At 37.1% G+C, this 17,887-nt stretch overlaps 1 protein-coding gene across 1 annotated transcript; it reads right to left on the bottom strand.

The window, feature by feature from the left end:
• On the bottom strand, positions 1-17,887 carry LOC149831101 (glucose-6-phosphate isomerase, cytosolic-like). Its single transcript, XM_090013661.1, has 23 exons — positions 17,714-17,887; positions 17,516-17,592; positions 17,314-17,395; positions 17,157-17,204; positions 16,918-17,073; positions 16,735-16,831; positions 16,574-16,616; positions 15,542-15,609; positions 15,362-15,446; positions 15,216-15,264; positions 13,397-13,469; positions 13,176-13,236; positions 12,095-12,161; positions 11,956-12,012; positions 11,794-11,847; positions 11,579-11,707; positions 9,247-9,310; positions 9,052-9,125; positions 8,919-8,972; positions 8,742-8,810; positions 1,210-1,299; positions 773-880; positions 1-319 (listed from the first exon to the last, which is right to left on the bottom strand). Exons 1-23 carry the CDS (start codon positions 17,765-17,767, stop codon positions 269-271), a joined length of 1,710 nt encoding a protein of 569 aa, XP_089869787.1. The 5' UTR covers positions 17,768-17,887; the 3' UTR covers positions 1-268.

The following is a 17,887-nucleotide window of genomic DNA, read 5'->3' as shown; positions in this document are numbered from 1 at the left end:
TAAACGAACATGTGAAATTGCTTTCCATTTGAAATGCCCGATGCACACCATTACGCTTTTCTTATTCCCCCATGAGGCATGAAAAGTATTCACGAGGTTAGAAGTGGCAGTCTGTGAACACTTGATAAAGCCTTTCCACAGGAACTAGAACCATAACAAACATAATAAACAAGACCTGATAATCCAAATACAACACATGGATAACCTACACCAAAAATGAAAAGCCACGCGGGTTCAGTGATCGTCTCTGAGAGCAATTTCACCATTATCATACGTTTGGAAGCAAAGTGGAATCATGTGAACCAACATGAGACTCTCCCTGCACAAAAAAGAATCTATAAGCATAAGCGGAGATTCATTATACATCCAGAACAGCATTTCCCCAAGGGGAAAATCCTAAGCACGGTCTGTAACCATAATCTGTGATGTTTTCAAAGCATGGACGTGAGCAGCCCTTGACAGAACTAGGACGATAATTGAGATGTAGTTAATCTTATAAACATATTATTAAATGAGCAGAAAATGAAGGCAAATAACATTCTATTCAGAATCCAGATATCAAAAGTTGTAACCCAAATGCATGATTCAAATCTTATAAATGAGTTGGTTTTTCCAATTCAGTCGTCAAAACAATCAAGCACGTGATCTGCCATCCATGGATTTTTTTTTTCGTTGGGCAATTCTTAATGTAATATGTGGATTTGTCTTGTGCTAAGTTGAAAGATAATGGTCAATACATTATATCACCCACAGAGAATGGTTTGGGTGTTACCTCCAAATACTTTTTCATCAACCAAGTGGTACTATAATTGAATCCTTCAATTGGAGCACCATTCGCACAAGAGGAGCTCAGCTGTTTTCTAACTCGAGCTGCCAAGGACTGTAAGCAGAAAAACAGATATATAGATAAAAAATAAATGAAGAAAGTAAATCTTCAGATGAAGGATATAGTATTTAAAGGTGTGCTTAAACCTCTCAGATCTCGGATCCAAGGGATTGGATTTGGCCTGGGAAGCAATTGAAATACTGACACTTGGATCCTTAATTTTTTGAAGGTTTGAGATTCAATTTTTAGTGTACATTCATGAATCTCTGCCCTGACCTGGGGGAGATGGGCCAGACATTGATGAGTCCGAAATTCCCCTCAGATTGAGGAATCAAGGTACTCAAACACACCCTATGTAGAAATACATAACTTTAAAATTTTACCTTGCCTAACTCCACCCCCCACTGGTCGAAAGAGTTTATCCCCCATATAAAACCTTCTACTGCAATTCGGTGCTCATAAATGGCCAATAACTGCAGACACAGGAAAAAAGATCAAAATCCAACAATAGCTAAATGCCGCAGAAATAAAAAACTACATGGGTACTCCAGGAAGAATGCATGAAAAAGTAAACTATAGCAGAAAAAGACTTGTTCCAGTGTTTGTAATAAAGGTGCTCATCACACAAATCATGGGTATTTCTGATTAAAAGAACAAAAGTAGATGTCGATCAGCATGAGACACATATGGAGGCACAAAGATGCCCATGTAGCATTCCAAACTGTGAGTAAAGACCAATATGCATCACTTCCAACCTAGAAGAAAAAGTAAATTATTTCTTGCTTCTCTTCTTCAGCCATTTGAAAAAAAATGACTCCTTTTTTGAACAAAAAAACAACAGTTTCCTGCTCACAAACCATAACTTCACAGGTTTATCTTTGCACTCGCAAGCATATGCAGACTAACAGATTGTCTAGCAACAGTTTTTGGTTTGATTGAACCCCAAGTTTCCAGGGTGATATTCTGTGTTTGTTCCCACCGCCTCGGAATTGGATGCTTATAAACCTCCAGAAACACTCTTAATGGTTTCCTTTTTGTTTTCAATATCTTTTTTCAAGTACAGTGTCAATCAAATTCTTATAGTACAGTAAGATAATCCCTGTAACGTAGGTCTTCCAGCATGTTTTTCAAAACATTGATAAGTATCCATCTCCCAATACAAGGCACTTCATCTAGAGCATAAATTGATAGTTGAGTGTACCAAATATTTAGTACATTCAATCAATAGATGTCGTTCCACTTAGTTAGGAACATGTTTCAGATAAACTGATTTTGATGTTAGCACAGGCTTTTAAGAACTTTAAGAATCAATCACACATTGCATCAAAGGTTTTTGTCAAAACAAGGGGATTAAATATTTGGTACTAATGAAAGTATGAGTAGACATCACTCTCTCTTTTCCTTTTTTTTGTTTCTTTTTTTGCTAGTCAGAACCTACAATGCAATCTACACGGTTTCATTAGGTAAAATTGGGTTTTAAATCATGTGACGTGACATGTATAAAGGTTTTTTAAGGCATCACCACAATGTACAAAAACTTCACAATGGTAAGCTGAGCAAAATAATTTTATTTATAAATGTCAAGATTATTAAATTAGTTAACATTGTGAATTATTGATTAAGAATCAGTAATTAAAGACAACAGATTAACAATAACTACCCGTGATTCTGCAAAACCTGGCTCAAAACAGTATGATGCTATTGATGCATGTCATTTTTTCTTGCTGTGCAGAGTTTTGCTTGACATGAAAATTCATTAAGTAGGTAGTAGGAAAGAAGATACCGCAAATTTAACAAAAAATAAACTCAGTTCTCTAAAATCCTCAAAGTTTGATGCCTATGTAAAAGAAGATAATGATCCTTTCAAAAATTGAAAAGTGTTCATGCTTCACCAGTGTCTGAAGCAGCCACTAACTCTAGGTTGAGGACCTTACATAGATATGGATGCAGTAACGGGACAATGATGCGAACATGCTTGGTATAATACAACAATTCTCAAAAACTAAGACATGAGGACACAGCTACACACACACAAACAGGTGTGCGCATGCAGGCACACACATGCAGATGTGTGTGTATATTTCTTAACCTAAGCTAATAAAACATAAATATCATCTCAAGTGCACTCCTTTTTTTCTGAACAAGTGCAAACTCTTCACCAGCAATTCTAAATCACTATAATTAAAAATATCAACTAATAAAACTAAGTTGGAACTGAAATGTAATATAATTGGTGACAACTTCAAAATAACAATGACAGGAATGCAAGTGAATACAGAATAAGTAATCAAGATCATCACAAAAAATAAATGAAGGTTAATGACGGAATGTTGTTCTAATAGTTTGACTGTGCTGATGAAGCATCGTGGTGTATCTGAGCATCACGTCATTGTTAAAATGTAAAACTGTACATATATGTATATATAATAATATTATATTATTATATATATATATAAATACATTTTTAATTTCTTTCTTTTCTGTATTTTTTTTCCTTTATTTTTATTTTTTGTCTTTATGTCATCTAGTTCAGTTTGAACTAGAATGACTGTTGCTAGTCAAGTCCTGTCCAGACTTGACTAGCAATAGAGCTGTTGGACTGACACATTCCAACAGCTCTAAATAGAGCTGTTGGACTGTGCCCAACAGCTCTATTGAGTCCTCTTTCAGCTGTGTATATAAAGGGGTGCAGCCCCTCTTGTATTTTTCTCCAATGCTTCTTAAGCAATTGGTTTTTCATATCAATAAAGAATACATTTTTATTTTTATTTTGTTTCCAGTTATACCCTTTTTAAGGGTTATGCTTTAGTGTCATTCTTGACACTTGCTCTTGTTAATCAAAGCTCGTGTTTCGAAGATCCCCATTTCATTTCATGGTATCAGAGCCGCGGAAGTACTAAATCTTGAGGAAAAGCTGCCTCGGTTTCCGTGCCCGTTTGCAAAAGTGTTCGCCACTTGAAGAGAAGTGTTTTATCACTTCATTGGAGAAGATTTCACATCTTGTTGTATTATTTTTTTTTTCTTTCTTTCTCATTTTCCTTCTTGTTTCTCTTATATCCCTATTCTTTCTCTCCTTGTAATCGATGGATGACAATGATAAAGTCACCATCATGCCTATGAAACTAAGCGATACGAACTATGTAACATGGGCTTCAATCATGAAGCACCATATATGGGGAAAAGGCTTATGGGGGATTGTGGATGGTTCCGATTCGGAACCTAAGCTATCTCTTACTAAAAAAGAGGGAGATAAAGACGTCCCTCTATCGGAAGAAGAGAAAATCAAGGCTATTGCCTCATACGAGAAGAAATGGAAAGAATGGAGAATATCTCATGCGAAGATAATGTCATGGCTTATCAATAGCGTTGACATTAAAAAATGCTCAAGTCTTGCCAAATTGGATCATGCCGATAAGGCATGGGAATACCTTAAGAATATGTATTCCCTTAAAGATATTGCACACGTGTGCAACCTTCAAGAAAAAGTTCGAATGATGACACAAGGAGACAAAACTATTCGTGAATATTACAATGGGTTGTCCGAACTTTGGGAAGAACTTTCCCTTTTAGAACCAAAGTGGCATTGTGCCGAAGACATCGAGCTTCGTCAGAAACAACTCGATGTTGAACATTTTTACCAGTTTATCACTGGATTAAGGCCGGAATTTGAAACCACTAAATCGGCCCTACTTCACCGGGGAAAAATTCCTTCTTTTGTTGAAACTATTGAAGAGTTAACAATGGAAGAAAATCGTCTCCGGAAAGGTTCTTTAAAAATTGAAGATGATTCCGTTTTAGCCGTGTCTAGACCAGGGAATCATGTTCGATCATATAGGCCTCCTCACTTTAACCGACAAAATGGTGACTATGATAAGAAGAAAGTTATTTGTCATCACTGTCATGAACCGGGACACTACAGGCCACAATGTCCCAAACTTAAGGAGCTGAGAAAAAAAAGAGCTGCAGTTGCTGGATCGGAGCCTAAAGATCAGGATGCACCAGTTTCCCTGGCCCAACTAATGGAGATCCTTCAGCCTCTCATCAAAGGTGCCTCTTCCTCATCTGAAGATTCAACCGGCGCAGCAGCCTCATCTTTTTCTGATTTAGGTAAAATTTCTTGGCTTCTTGACTCTGGTGCATCTTTTCATGTGACCCCAAATAATCAAAGTCTATCCAAATGTGTTAAAAATAAAACAAGTGTGTCAAAGGTCTTTACTGCTGATGGGACTTCTCTTGAAATAGAAGGAATAGGAGATTTTGAAAAAATTTATAAAACAAAAAAAATTTTTATTCCAGAAATTAGACATGTTCCCAAATTAAATTTAAATCTTTTATCTGTATCTCAAATTTCTGATTATAGGTGTAATATTTCTTTTTCTTCTCATGGTTGTTGGGTACAGGATCGCCAGTCAGGCAAGCTGATTGGGGAAGGCCATAGAGAAGGAGGACTCTATTACATGGATTTTTTGGAAATGCCGAAGAAAGCTTTTTGTTATAATATTCAAAAAATAGATTTGGAACTGTGGCATAAGAGACTTGGTCACCCACATATAGCCAAAATCCAACATTTTCCAAATCTAGGGAAATTTTGTAACTCTGAATCATTTGATTGTAAAGATTGTATTCTCGGCAAAATGAAAAGATTACCATTTCAGAACAGAACCTTTTTCTCTTCAAGACCACTTGAATTAATACACTCGGATGTTTGGGGTCCTGCACCAGTAATTTCTAAAGGAGGATTTGTTTACTATGTTATTTTTGTCGATGATTTCTCCCGACATACGTGGATGTACTTTCTCAAACATAAGTCTGAAGTATTTTCATACTTTCAAACTTTTCATAATATGGTTAAAAACAAATTTCAAAATGATATTACTATTTTTCGCACAGATTCAGGAGGAGAGTTTTTATCCACAGATTTTCAAAATTATCTTAAATTGCATGACATCACACATCAAAGATCTTGTCCTTATACACCTCAACAAAATGGACTGGCAGAACGAAAACATCGCCATATTATAGAAACCACTAGAACTTTATTAATAGCAAATCAAGTCCCTAAAGACTTTTGGGCAGAAGCTGCCTTAACTGCCACCTATCTCATTAATAGGATGCCATCTTCTTCGTTACAAAATATCACTCCCATTGAAAAACTTATGAACATTTCTCCAGACTACTCTAGATTAAGAATATTTGGGTGCAAATGTTTCATATTTACTGACAAAAATGATAAACTTTCCCCTCGTGCGATTCCCTGTGCCTTTTTAGGATATACTGAAAACCAGAAAGGTTATAGATGTTTTGACTTCAAAAATAATAAACTATATGTGTCTAGAAATGTTTTCTTTCTTGAAAAGGAGAGCTTCTTTGATTTTAGAAAATTAAAAGACGTCACTGAATACTCCTTTTTGCTAGATCTAACATCAACATCTGATGAATATGACCTTGATTGTAACTTTGATGATGATCCAAGAATTATTGATCTTAATGTTGAAAATGAAGAAGTTCATAGAGATACTAGTATTCAATATTCCAGGCGACAAGAGTCTAATACTCCATGTGCACTTGAGAAATATTCTAACATTCCAACTAGACAATCATCCCGAATCTCGAGGCCTCCAGAAAAGTTTGTATCATACGAGTCTTTCTCACCCACATATAGGGCAGTTATTGCATTAATTCACTCATATGAAGAACCATCCACATATTTTCAAGCAAAAAATGATATCAAATGGATAGAAGCCATGAAAGCTGAATTAGATGCACTTGAAAAGGCTTCTACATGGAATATTCAAGATCTTCCTCCAGGAAAGAAAACTATAGGATGTCGATGGGTTTATAAAATTAAAACCAAGAGTGATGGTACTCTTGAAAGATATAAAGCCCGTTTAGTAGCCAAAGGTTATGCCCAAGAATATGGGATTGATTATGAAGAAACCTTTGCTCTGGTGGCTCGTATGACTATTGTCCGAACCTTAATTGCCTTACCTTCTATCAAAAAATGGTCTATTTTTCAAATGGATGTCAAAAATGCTTTTTTAAATGGAAAGCTAGTTGAAGAAGTATATATGGAACCCCCTCCTGGTCTAAGTATTCCTAAGGGTAAAGTCCTTCGCTTAGAAAAAGCTCTTTATGGACTTAAACAAGCACCAAAAGCTTGGTATGATAGGTTTAGTCGTGTTATGATTGATATTGGTTTTCAATTCTGTTTAACTGACACTGCTTTGTTTATTAAGAATTCTGATACAGGAATCATTGTGCTTCTTCTCTATGTGGATGATATGATCATCACCGGAAGCGATAAACAGGGAGTTGAAACAATCAAAACACTTCTTAAATCTCATTTTGAAATGACTGATTTGGGCTTGTTGAAATATTTTTTAGGCATTGAAGTTGCTTATTCTCCTAGAGGATATTTATTATCTCAGACTAAATTTGCTTTTGATATTGTTTTCAGGTCTGGTATTACTGATGATAAGAAAGTTGACACTCCAGAAGTTGTTAATGTTAAAATGAAGATTGATGATGGAGAACTTCTTGCAGACCCTACTCCTTACAGACAGCTTGTCGGGGCACTTTCCTATCTATCCATTACCAGACCAGATATAGCACATGTTGTTCATACAGCAAGTCAATTTCAACATGCTCCTACTTCTGTTCATATGGGAGCAGTCATGCGTATTATCAGATACATCAAGTCCTATCTTTCACGAGGACTTTTCTTATCTTCCTCCTCTTCTCTTGATTTAATTGCATATACTGATGCTGATTGGGAAGGTGATCCCAATAACAGACACTCAACCACTGGCTTTTGTGTCTTTTTAGGGGAATCATTAATCTCGTGGAGGTGTAAAAAGCAGCAGAAGGTATCTCTCTCATCCACCGAAGCTGAATACAGAGCCATGACAACCACGACCATGGAAGTAGTTTGGCTCCGACGACTGCTTGCTGACATGGGAGTTGAAGCAACAAAGGCTTCACAAATGTGTTGTGACAACAAAAGTGCGATCTACATTGCCAGTAACAGAACATTCCACGAACGCACCAAACACATCGAAATGGATTGTCACTACGTCAGAGAGGAATATCTACACAGGATAATTGATCTGCCATATGTCACTTCAGAATATCAGTTAGCAGACTTCTTTACAAAGCCTCTCGCTGCTCCCCGATTTCACTTTCTCTTAGACAAACTTTCGCTCATTGTACCGTAAGTTTGAGGGGGAGTGTTAAAATGTAAAATTGTACATATATGTATATATAATAATATTATATTATTATTATATATATATATATACATTTTTAATTTCTTTCTTTTCTGTATTTTTTTTCCTTTATTTTTATTTTTTGTCTTTATGTCATCTAGTTCAGTTTGAACTAGAATGACTGTTGCTAGTCAAGTCCTGTCCAGACTTGACTAGCAATAGAGCTGTTGGACTGACACAGTCCAACAGCTCTTAATAGAGCTGTTGGACTGACACATTCCAACAGCTCTAAATAGAGTTGTTGGACTGTGCCCAACAGCTCTATTGAGTCCTCTTTCAGCTGTGTATATAAAGGGGTGCAGCCCCTCTTGTATTTTTCTCCAATGCTTCTTAAGCAATTGGTTTTTCATATCAATAAAGAATACATTTTTATTTTTATTTTGTTTCCAGTTATACCCTTTTTAAGGGTTATGCTTTAGTGTCATTCTTGACACTTGCTCTTGTTAATCAAAGCTCGTGTTTCGAAGATCCCCATTTCATTTCAGTCATGTCGTGTCATGTCAACACAGAACAGGCATGCTAAGTGCCTGTGTGACAGTATTTCATGAACAAACAAACATAATAAAGGAACAGAAATTTTATGCGCACCATCAACAAGATGTGAATTTGTCAGCATCTACAAGCAAAATTACTTCAGTAAGAGCATTTACCCGTCCAATATTATAAGCATCTAGATAGGGAAGGAGAAGGCTGAATGATGGCCTATTCCCAGGGAAGGTCTGCAATTAGTATTTCATGAATTAAAGAGCTATACAAAGAAAAGGAACCATACACCAAAAAGAAAAAGAGGGAAAAGGAAAGGAAAAGAATAAAAGAAAAAAATATACCTTGTGAGGAATAAGATGCTGAGGAACTTTCTCACTGTGCAACTCTTCAGGAGTCTGAAAGAACTTACTGTGTGAAACATTTACACCATCTAAAGTTTTAAAAAAAGTAGAATATTATAATCCTGGTCCCTACCTTCCCATAAGCAAGTGCATCTGGCTGCGCAAAAAAGTTGGACATGAGCTCATCATGGTTACTCACTGGTTCCCCTGAAACAAAATGTAACAAACATCAGAATCAATGGCCATGGAAAAGAAAAGACCATCCTAAACAATTTGTGAAGTCACAATTCATGGTGCCACCGTGCCAGACTTACTGCAGATATAATACCTTTCAAGTAGACAGGCTGCTGTGAATTTTTAATGCCAATAAAGTCACAAGGGATAACACGCCCCTGAAACATGTATCACTAAGTGCATTAATAGAGACAGAGCTGAAAATCACAACTCACGCATTTTGGTACCACAAAATCCCGAAATGTGTATTTTTTGTGTTTTTAATAGGAGGAAAAACTTTAAGATGCATTGGACTAATTAACCAATTGAGGCTAATATGCACAACATATTCCACGTGAACATTGAAACATTGAAACTTTCTTTTTTTGGAATGAGAAACAAGACATTGAAACAGTTAATACACAAGTATCCATTTTGGAATTCTATATAATGGGTTTAGACTAGAAGATGCTACAAGTTATACAATGTAGAATATGATAGCGAAATTCATATGGCATGTTTTCTTTTGTATTGTATTGTGACGAAAAGCACATGCTTATCTACTTTGTAGTTGCAATCTGCTAGCACCCAGGATCTGAAAACAATAAATCTACTATTCTTTTCAATGTCACATGGACACGCTGTTACGGACCCTTTCCTGCTCCAGGTCCGAATCAAAGAATCTGCCCAGTATTGGATCCGTCCCAGATCCGCCCCCCAAAGTATTCCACACCAATGAGGACTGCATTAATTGACAGAAATCCATCTCAGCCTGGAATCCTACCCAGGCTGGACTCTGGTGGGATGCCCCCCTCGAATCCCATTCAAGGTCGGACTGTGTATTTTTTACTCTTTTATCCCCCTTTTGTTCTATAAATAGGTATGTTCAGTTCCTTATTTTCTTAATGAGATTTATAGAGTGTTCCTATAAATTTTGTTTTTGTTCTTGTATGATTGCTCCTTGAGGTAAAGATTCTGCTCCCTCACCCGTCCATCCATCCCCGCTCATCGTCGGCCAGTCGGGAACGTATTTCTCCCTTTCAGTTGTGCCAACTCCTTCTGCCTCAATCCCGCCAGGTGAGATCCTTGCCTCTATCTCAGTTGGTTTTCCCTGTGGCTGTGTCCTCTACCCGGAGACACGTCCATCCCCCACGCACGTCCTAGGCCGAGTCCCTGCCTGGACTCACCCTTCTTCTACTCGGTTACATCATCGTGTCCCCTGTCCTGGGACACAGCTTTGCCGCACGCCCATCAAGGACAGCAGAGACTGTGTCCTCCTCCCTAGGAGACGGCCTGCCCCCTTCTTACTTGTTGCACACCTGCGGCATGTCAGGTGCTACCCGGACATGCCCCAGCCTCCATCCGCGGTGCGATTCGCAGAACCGTGCCCAGCTTTGTGTGTTGGACCGATAGAACCGATCCTCCTTAGGGTTCGGGTTCTACCACACAAACAACGCAGATTCGATATGGATACATTACACGACAGTTCTCTTGATAATAGGACACAGATGTGGTCTTTTTATTATTTAATTGGAAAATATACTTTGTTAATTATATATATAAGAACATATTTATCATTGAAATATTAATATAAAGAATTAAAAATCATACAAAGCATGTGGCCTGTCCACATGTCATGTCATGTCCCTTAGACATGGGATCCTATATAGCATGTCCTTGTGACATAGGTTATTTTGCATTTACTGATACGATACCTATATCCAAATGAAGTACCATTTCTGTTTACCTGCATTAGCATCTATGCTAATAAAAGTACAACAAAGACATGCACGTAAACTGTTAAACTATTATTGTCTAAAATTCCTGGAATTCAATGTTACAACTATTTTGTGTTTTCTATATGTTCTGTAAATGATCACCCTACTTTTATTCCTCTCTTTATAATAAGCTAAAAAGTCTGCCCTCTTTTTTTCTTTTTTTTTGAGAAAAAAAATGAAAGATGCTAATATTAATGTTCAGAAATAAGTTCTCCTGGCCAATTTGTTACTGTTATCATACATTGTCAATTCAAAAAGTAAATAACTCGATCAGTCAAATAAACAGGTGTGGAGGCAACTCTTTCCCAAGAAAGTCATCTGCTATCATTTAGGTGTTCATTCCAATCTGTAGATATAATTACCAAAATATCCTACCATTAGGATAATGCACAAGGTTCAGTTTTATGTTAGAGAGAGAGAGAGAGGATACTTCTGGATGCACAGTGGGAGTACATGAGAATTAATTTCTGCAACAATCATTATGTGTTTAAAGAATTTATTCATTACTTGGATACCCTTTTTATCATCCAGGAATCCTTGTTGCTCATAGCAGGTCAAAGTGGCATTGCATAAACCTGGATTTACCCTTGTGATTTGCTTAGCATGCATCATCCTTGACACTATAAATACTTTTGTGTTCATTCCACCACACAAAAGTAGCATTTATACCTGATGTATTAGCTGATAGAAGCTATGCTGACCATTCGTGCCAGGTTCACCAAAGTCAATCTCTCCAGCTTCAAAAGGAATTGGAATGCCTTCTATTGACACACCCTTCCCATTACTCTCCATGCTAACCTGTAATAACAAAAAACTGCATGAAAACTAAAAAAATGGAGAAGGTATTTCATTTAGAAAAAGGACAGCAGGATGCAGGAACATGCCTGTTGGATATGAGGTGCGAATTTCTCTAATGCCTGTGAGTACGGTAAGATGGCCTGCAAAGATATAAAATTAAACATGATTACAAGGACCTATATAACATTTTAAAACTTAAGGACGCAGGTCACCATTTTGATCCAGTTTTTAAGTATGCAGACACTTACTCTGGCAGGATACCCGAGAAAAGAAACATTCCACACACTTAGAAGTCCTAGAAGAACCTGTTTTTCAAATAGCTTAATTAACAAAATGAACAATCATAAATGCTGCAATAAAAGAAACCATGAAGCAACTCTTTCTTACTGGTATATTCCTCTCAAATGGTGTAGTATAAAAATGGTGGTCAATGCATGAAGCCCCCTCTAAAAACCTTCATAGATCAGTAGTATTACCTCATAAGAAACATATTTACAGAATGAGAAGGATCAACTTAAAGGCAAATAAATTCAGGAAACAGTTTTTGTAGAGGAACTGATCTTTGACCATCGAATTACTACAGATATATCCATACGTTCCACAAAACAATAGAGAGTACCTAGTCCAATGCATGCAAATAGCTATTCAAAAATGGGAAAAAGGCATGCCATCATTAAGTAATGTTATAATATTGTTAGGATACTCAAAATAGAACACTAACAAGTCCAATTGAAATATGACCAAAAGTCAAAAAAACTTAGTCATTGCAGTAGCCAAAAAATATTACATCATCCAAAATACATTAAAAATCATAGTTGGGGTCCAGTAGGATAGCTACATCGTTTGGTCGCATAATCATACCCAACGGTCTGGAGTTCAAACCCCATGGGGTTATTCCCCCAGCTTGTGTATTGATAAAAAAAAGGCACACAGTTTGATGCACATGAACTTATTTAGCCATTATAATGTAGCTCAGAAACAGTCCACATAAAAAGAAATCAAGCAGAACTAATCAAAATACCATTTGATAAACACCAATATACATGGAGAGATAAGTAGAGAGGACTTGCAGCCAAAGGCCCAGCCTACTGGGACTCTCTAGGGCTGAATGCCCTCATTATATATTATATAAGACACTTTACAACTGAAACTACATGAATCCCCATGTAGTGCCAATAAAAAATATATTAAAAAGACATGAAATTACGTTGATGGCTCAAATAGCACATAGTCTTATGAGAACATGCAGTCCAAAAGACTGCTCATGCATGCATCAACAATAGGAAAGAAGAAACCATAAAAGGAAAAAAAGTTCCTTCATTAGATTTAAGAGTATTGCACCTCTGAAATGGTAACAAACAGATAAGAAGACATACACCAGATATGTTAAACTCCTTCGCCAACATTATTTCTTTAAAATAATATTTAAAGTCTTCATGGTAAAATGTGTTTCTGTGAATTTTCTTACTTCTGAACAATCGGGAAGCCATACTGCAAAGACAACGGCAGCACACCAACAGCACTGCAAACTGCAATATGATTTGGTATATATCAGGGCAAGCCTTAAGTATGTAATAAGCAAAGAGCTGAAAATGACACCTATTCTGACTTAAATATATCATGGAAGGATAAGATAGCAACACTAAACCATTACCTAGAAAAATATAAAAAATAAAAAATAAAAAGTACCACTGTAGCGTCCACCGACCCAGTCCCAAAATGCAAATGCATTACTAGGGTCTATTCCAAATTTTTCCACTAGCTGCCCAAGAAAAAAGAAAAAAAAGCAAAACGATGAATTGCAGTCAATAAAAACAGAGAAGAAAATAGAAAAAATGCAAAGCTAGTTTCTAGTTTAACCACTCAAACTGTGGCTAAAATACCAAGCTGAGTCAATAATAAACTCTGAGCACAAAAGTCCATATGGACATAACAAAAATCTCTAATATTTTGTTCTGAAAAATTATATGAAGCCGTACTTAGAGAATCATGAACATTAAGACAGCTTTTTTCATACTGCAACAACAGTAGGTGGAACTCATTAAAAGTGGACATTGGAGACCTCTTCATAATGGACATGACAAACATACCATACCACCTCCTAAAGAAGATGGAGAACCTTATTGCCATACCTTTCATTGATCACAGAAAGTAGCAACAAAGATCTTCTCTGTTACTGAATCAAATATTAATTGAGACATTCCCCATGCCCGAAACCCCCCCCCCCCCGCCCCAGTCATCCGCCAAGTGTAGCACCCATATCAATGCAGATTAAAATGCAGATATCACAATTAGATGTAACTCCCATCACCCAAGACCATATCTTCATTTTGATGAAAACCAATTTTTTTAGCAACCTGTAGACTGCCCATTTACTTTTTTGAAGCACCCTCAACCAATTTGTTAAATATGAAATTAGCAACCACCATAATTTATATCTATGGTGGACCCTTCTTCTCGTAGTAAACCCAGAGCAAGCCAATCAGCCATTAGCTAAAACTGTCCTTTAGAAGAATGCTTCTCAAGGCATGAGATTTTTCTAGAAATTTGAATACAAAAGCAAATGGTCTAACCTCTTTATGCAAGTAAACGAATTGGATGTTCAACCATGTAAAATAGCAATTTACACAAAAACCTTAAGCAATTAATGTGCACTTTCCCAATAAAAAGTTGCACATGCCATGCATTTAATACCAGTTTTGTGCTTCAATACTTGTTTGTCAACTAGAAAGCATGCCTCTCAACTACAAAGAGTCCAAAAGGGGCAGGCTCTCAAATGATAGTTCTGGAAACTCCCTCTTCAGTGTTTTCCCTCAAGGTCTCTGTTAAACCTTAAAGAGGTCTCACCCATTTCTGGAGGTAGAATCAACAACTTTTATGCTTTCTTCAGTAAGAGAGAAGATAAACGAGGTAAGCATAGTCTTCGTATTCAACACATGTATAGGTGGTTTTATTGCTATTTAGATCATTTTCACTAGAAGCATTGCTGTCGAAATCTCCATCTGGAATTTAGAAGTAGTTGCTTGGTCTATGTTGGGTCTTTTGACTTTCTCATTTTTCTTAAACAAGAAGCTCAAGAGATCGTATATATTATGCATTGCTTGCTTTCATCATTAGCATTGCAGCATGCTCCACTTATCCATGTGAAAGAAATCCCAACAAAGGCTCAGATTGTCAAGAATATTCTTTTGTTTCGAAAAGAAGTTAGGAAATGAAATACAGAAAACAGTAGCAAATACATATGTGGATATTACTGAAAACCTAACCAGAAATGCTTCACTAAGGTAGGTCAAGCTAAAAAACTGAACAATCAATGGGCACTGCCCAATAAAAGACACCTGTCATGATATTAAAATTTAAAACCAAGTATATGTTTCAAACTTTCAATAATTGCTATGAACAGCATATCAACTAGGAAATCCAAAGTTGGCAATAAAGTTTTTTAAGTAAAGCACATTTTTGTGATGCATATCTAGATCTTGTTTGAAGATTAAAGGCTTCACACTACCGTCAGGTTTGTACTGACTGCCACCATATGCTTTGCCACAGCTTCTGGACTGCAAATAAAACACAAGTATTTTGCTTGAGAAAAAAGACACTAGACCAGGCATTTATAGCAGAATAGTACTGCAAGGATTACTCATATAAACTTACCCAAGAGCAGATGAAATCCACTCCCTCAAAGTTCGAGCATTTAACATGGTCTCAGCTGTGGTAAATGTCTTTGAAACCACCACCACTATTAAGTTTTTCATGAGAGAAAGGAGATATTAACATACATAAAATTAGTGACATTAAAGCAAACAAGATGAAGAGGGATAAAAAAATGCATACCCAAGGTAGTTTCAGGATCTAAACCAGTGATACTTCGAGCAACATCAATCGGGTCAACATTAGCCAGACTGACAAATAGTTTTTATAGGAAAATAAGTTATAGCATATCAAGGATGGGAATATGCAGGTTGGCAAGAATTTAAAGGAATCAGACAAATTTGAAGAAAAAAAAACTCTATTTGAGAGGTAAAGTTTGAAGGTTTTGAGGTATATGGAGATCTGGTGCAGGATCCCAAGTTGAAATCCTTTGGGAGGCGCTGTTTGGTGAAAAGGTGTTTTGGGGGATGTTGTGTCTTGGGAATTTTGAGAAGGAACTTTGGGGGACTTTTTTTGCTTTAACTTGTTGGAAATCAGGATCCACTCGTCTCCCAGGGAGAAGAATACTTGATTACCTTTGGGAGTCCTTACTTTTCTCCAACACTCAACTCCCCCAAAACTGCAAAGTGACCCCTCCCAAATAAAGCAGCAGGGATTGACATGAGGTCATTATGGTGGCTGCACCATGGGCTAAAAGTACAGCACGTATACATAAAATGTTCATGCCAGCCATAAATACACCTTCGAAATTGTGAATCAGTTGTTGAAAATTCCAGTTTCAGCATCAGAAAACTCATAAATTATAGTTCCCCAAAGAAAGCGTTATAAATTTTCAGAATGGATAGTTTCCGTAGAAAAGGATATACTTCAGACACAGAAATGGACAAAGAGCATTAGGAATAAAAAGCTCAACACCTAGAAGCATGCATAAACCATCAATCATGGGGATTAGTGTGAGAATATATTTCTTTTAGTAGATCACATTATTGCAACAGACTAATGGGAAATGCATCAAACTCTTTTGTGCTTGCTTCCAGTTCCCAACAAATGAAATAACCAAAATTGTTGAAGGTAAGAAAGGACATGTTGATTGCCTTTTGCAAGCCCTAAAAACTATCAATGTCCCGAACGGTTAAGCACGTTGATGGCACCATAGACTGTCGCAAATATTTCAGATTACGGAATGGCGCAAGAATTCAGAAACTAGGCACTTACAATCTCAGCTGGCGTCCCTTTGCACATTGCATAGCTTCCGGTTCTGAAGAAACAAAAGATTAGTATGAAGTTAATTATGGTTTCAAGACGCCAAAAAAAAACAACACTGCCGATGGAGAAAGGAAAAGAGAAAAAGAATAAAACAAAATTATTGTTCAGACCTGCTTGAAGAGCAATATGAACAAATAGAGGACCCAAGTAACTGCCCCCAATGCCGACGGAGATAACATCCTTCAACACCTTCCCTGTCACCCCAACCTGAAGATGAACTGATTAATGAGCAGGAAGTGATCATGAAACAAACTCCAATGAATATAACAATTCAATCCCCTCTTCGGCCTTACCCATGACCCATTCCGAACCCTTTCCGTGAATTCACTGATTTTGTCAAGCACATTCCAAACTTCAGGCACCACATTCTTCCCGTCGCTGCAGATGACAGCATCCCTGGGAGCTCTCAGAGCTACGTGAAGAACGGACCGATCCTCGGTGCTGTTTATCTGATCACGTTCACCACAATTGAGTTTTTCTTTCTCAAAAACAACAAGAACGAATCTCGTAATCGGCTGCATTATACACTTACTCGTTTACCACTGAGCATGTCGTCGATTTTTTGTTTAAGATCAGCTGCCTGTACATAAATCCATTCATACAGAAGGCATAAGCATGAAAGATTTTCGAATTTATCCCACCAAAGCCTTAAGAAAGGAAAAGAATAAACAAAGACTGTTATTCTTCACCTCTGCCAATTTATAAAGCTTCCCCATGGTTTCCTTCGTAACACGTTGCCGCGAATAATCGAGAAACAGTTCTTCAAACTCCCTGTTCAGACAAAGCATTCCGACGACAAAAAGAATCTCACTTACAGAAAAGAAACTCCCCAGCTGTTGTACCAATACAAATCGAAATTGAGAGAGAGAAAGAGATAGAAGTTCTACGTACACCATCATCGGTCCGCAACGATCGGGATCCTTCATTAGCTCCCGAAGATGCGTTCCGTTGATAGATTCGACATGTCCCTGATAAATTATCGAAGGCATAAGCAATGAAATCGCCAGAAAAGTATTACTGAATTCTTATGTGCATAATTTCACCCACAGAAAAATGGAAGAAGAAGAAGAAAGGGAGTTGGGTATGAACCTTCAAGTCTTTCCATGCCTCAGTATCACTAACGAGAGCGGGAGAAGAAGCCATTGGAAGAACCCGCAAAGAGACAACAAAATCGATGGGGATTCCCTTCTTCTTCTTCGAAAAGAGAATGGATCGAAAAACTGAGATGAGAATGGGTAGTGAGACGACGATGGATGGACGAGA

This window comes from Nuphar pumila, chromosome 7 (genome assembly GCF_984573655.1).
Source record: "Nuphar pumila chromosome 7, dmNupPumi1.hap1.1, whole genome shotgun sequence".
Lineage (NCBI taxonomy): Eukaryota > Viridiplantae > Streptophyta > Magnoliopsida > Nymphaeales > Nymphaeaceae > Nuphar > Nuphar pumila.
The sequence above is the reverse complement of the archived record's forward strand: the minus strand, read 5'-3'. Positions and strand labels throughout refer to the sequence as shown.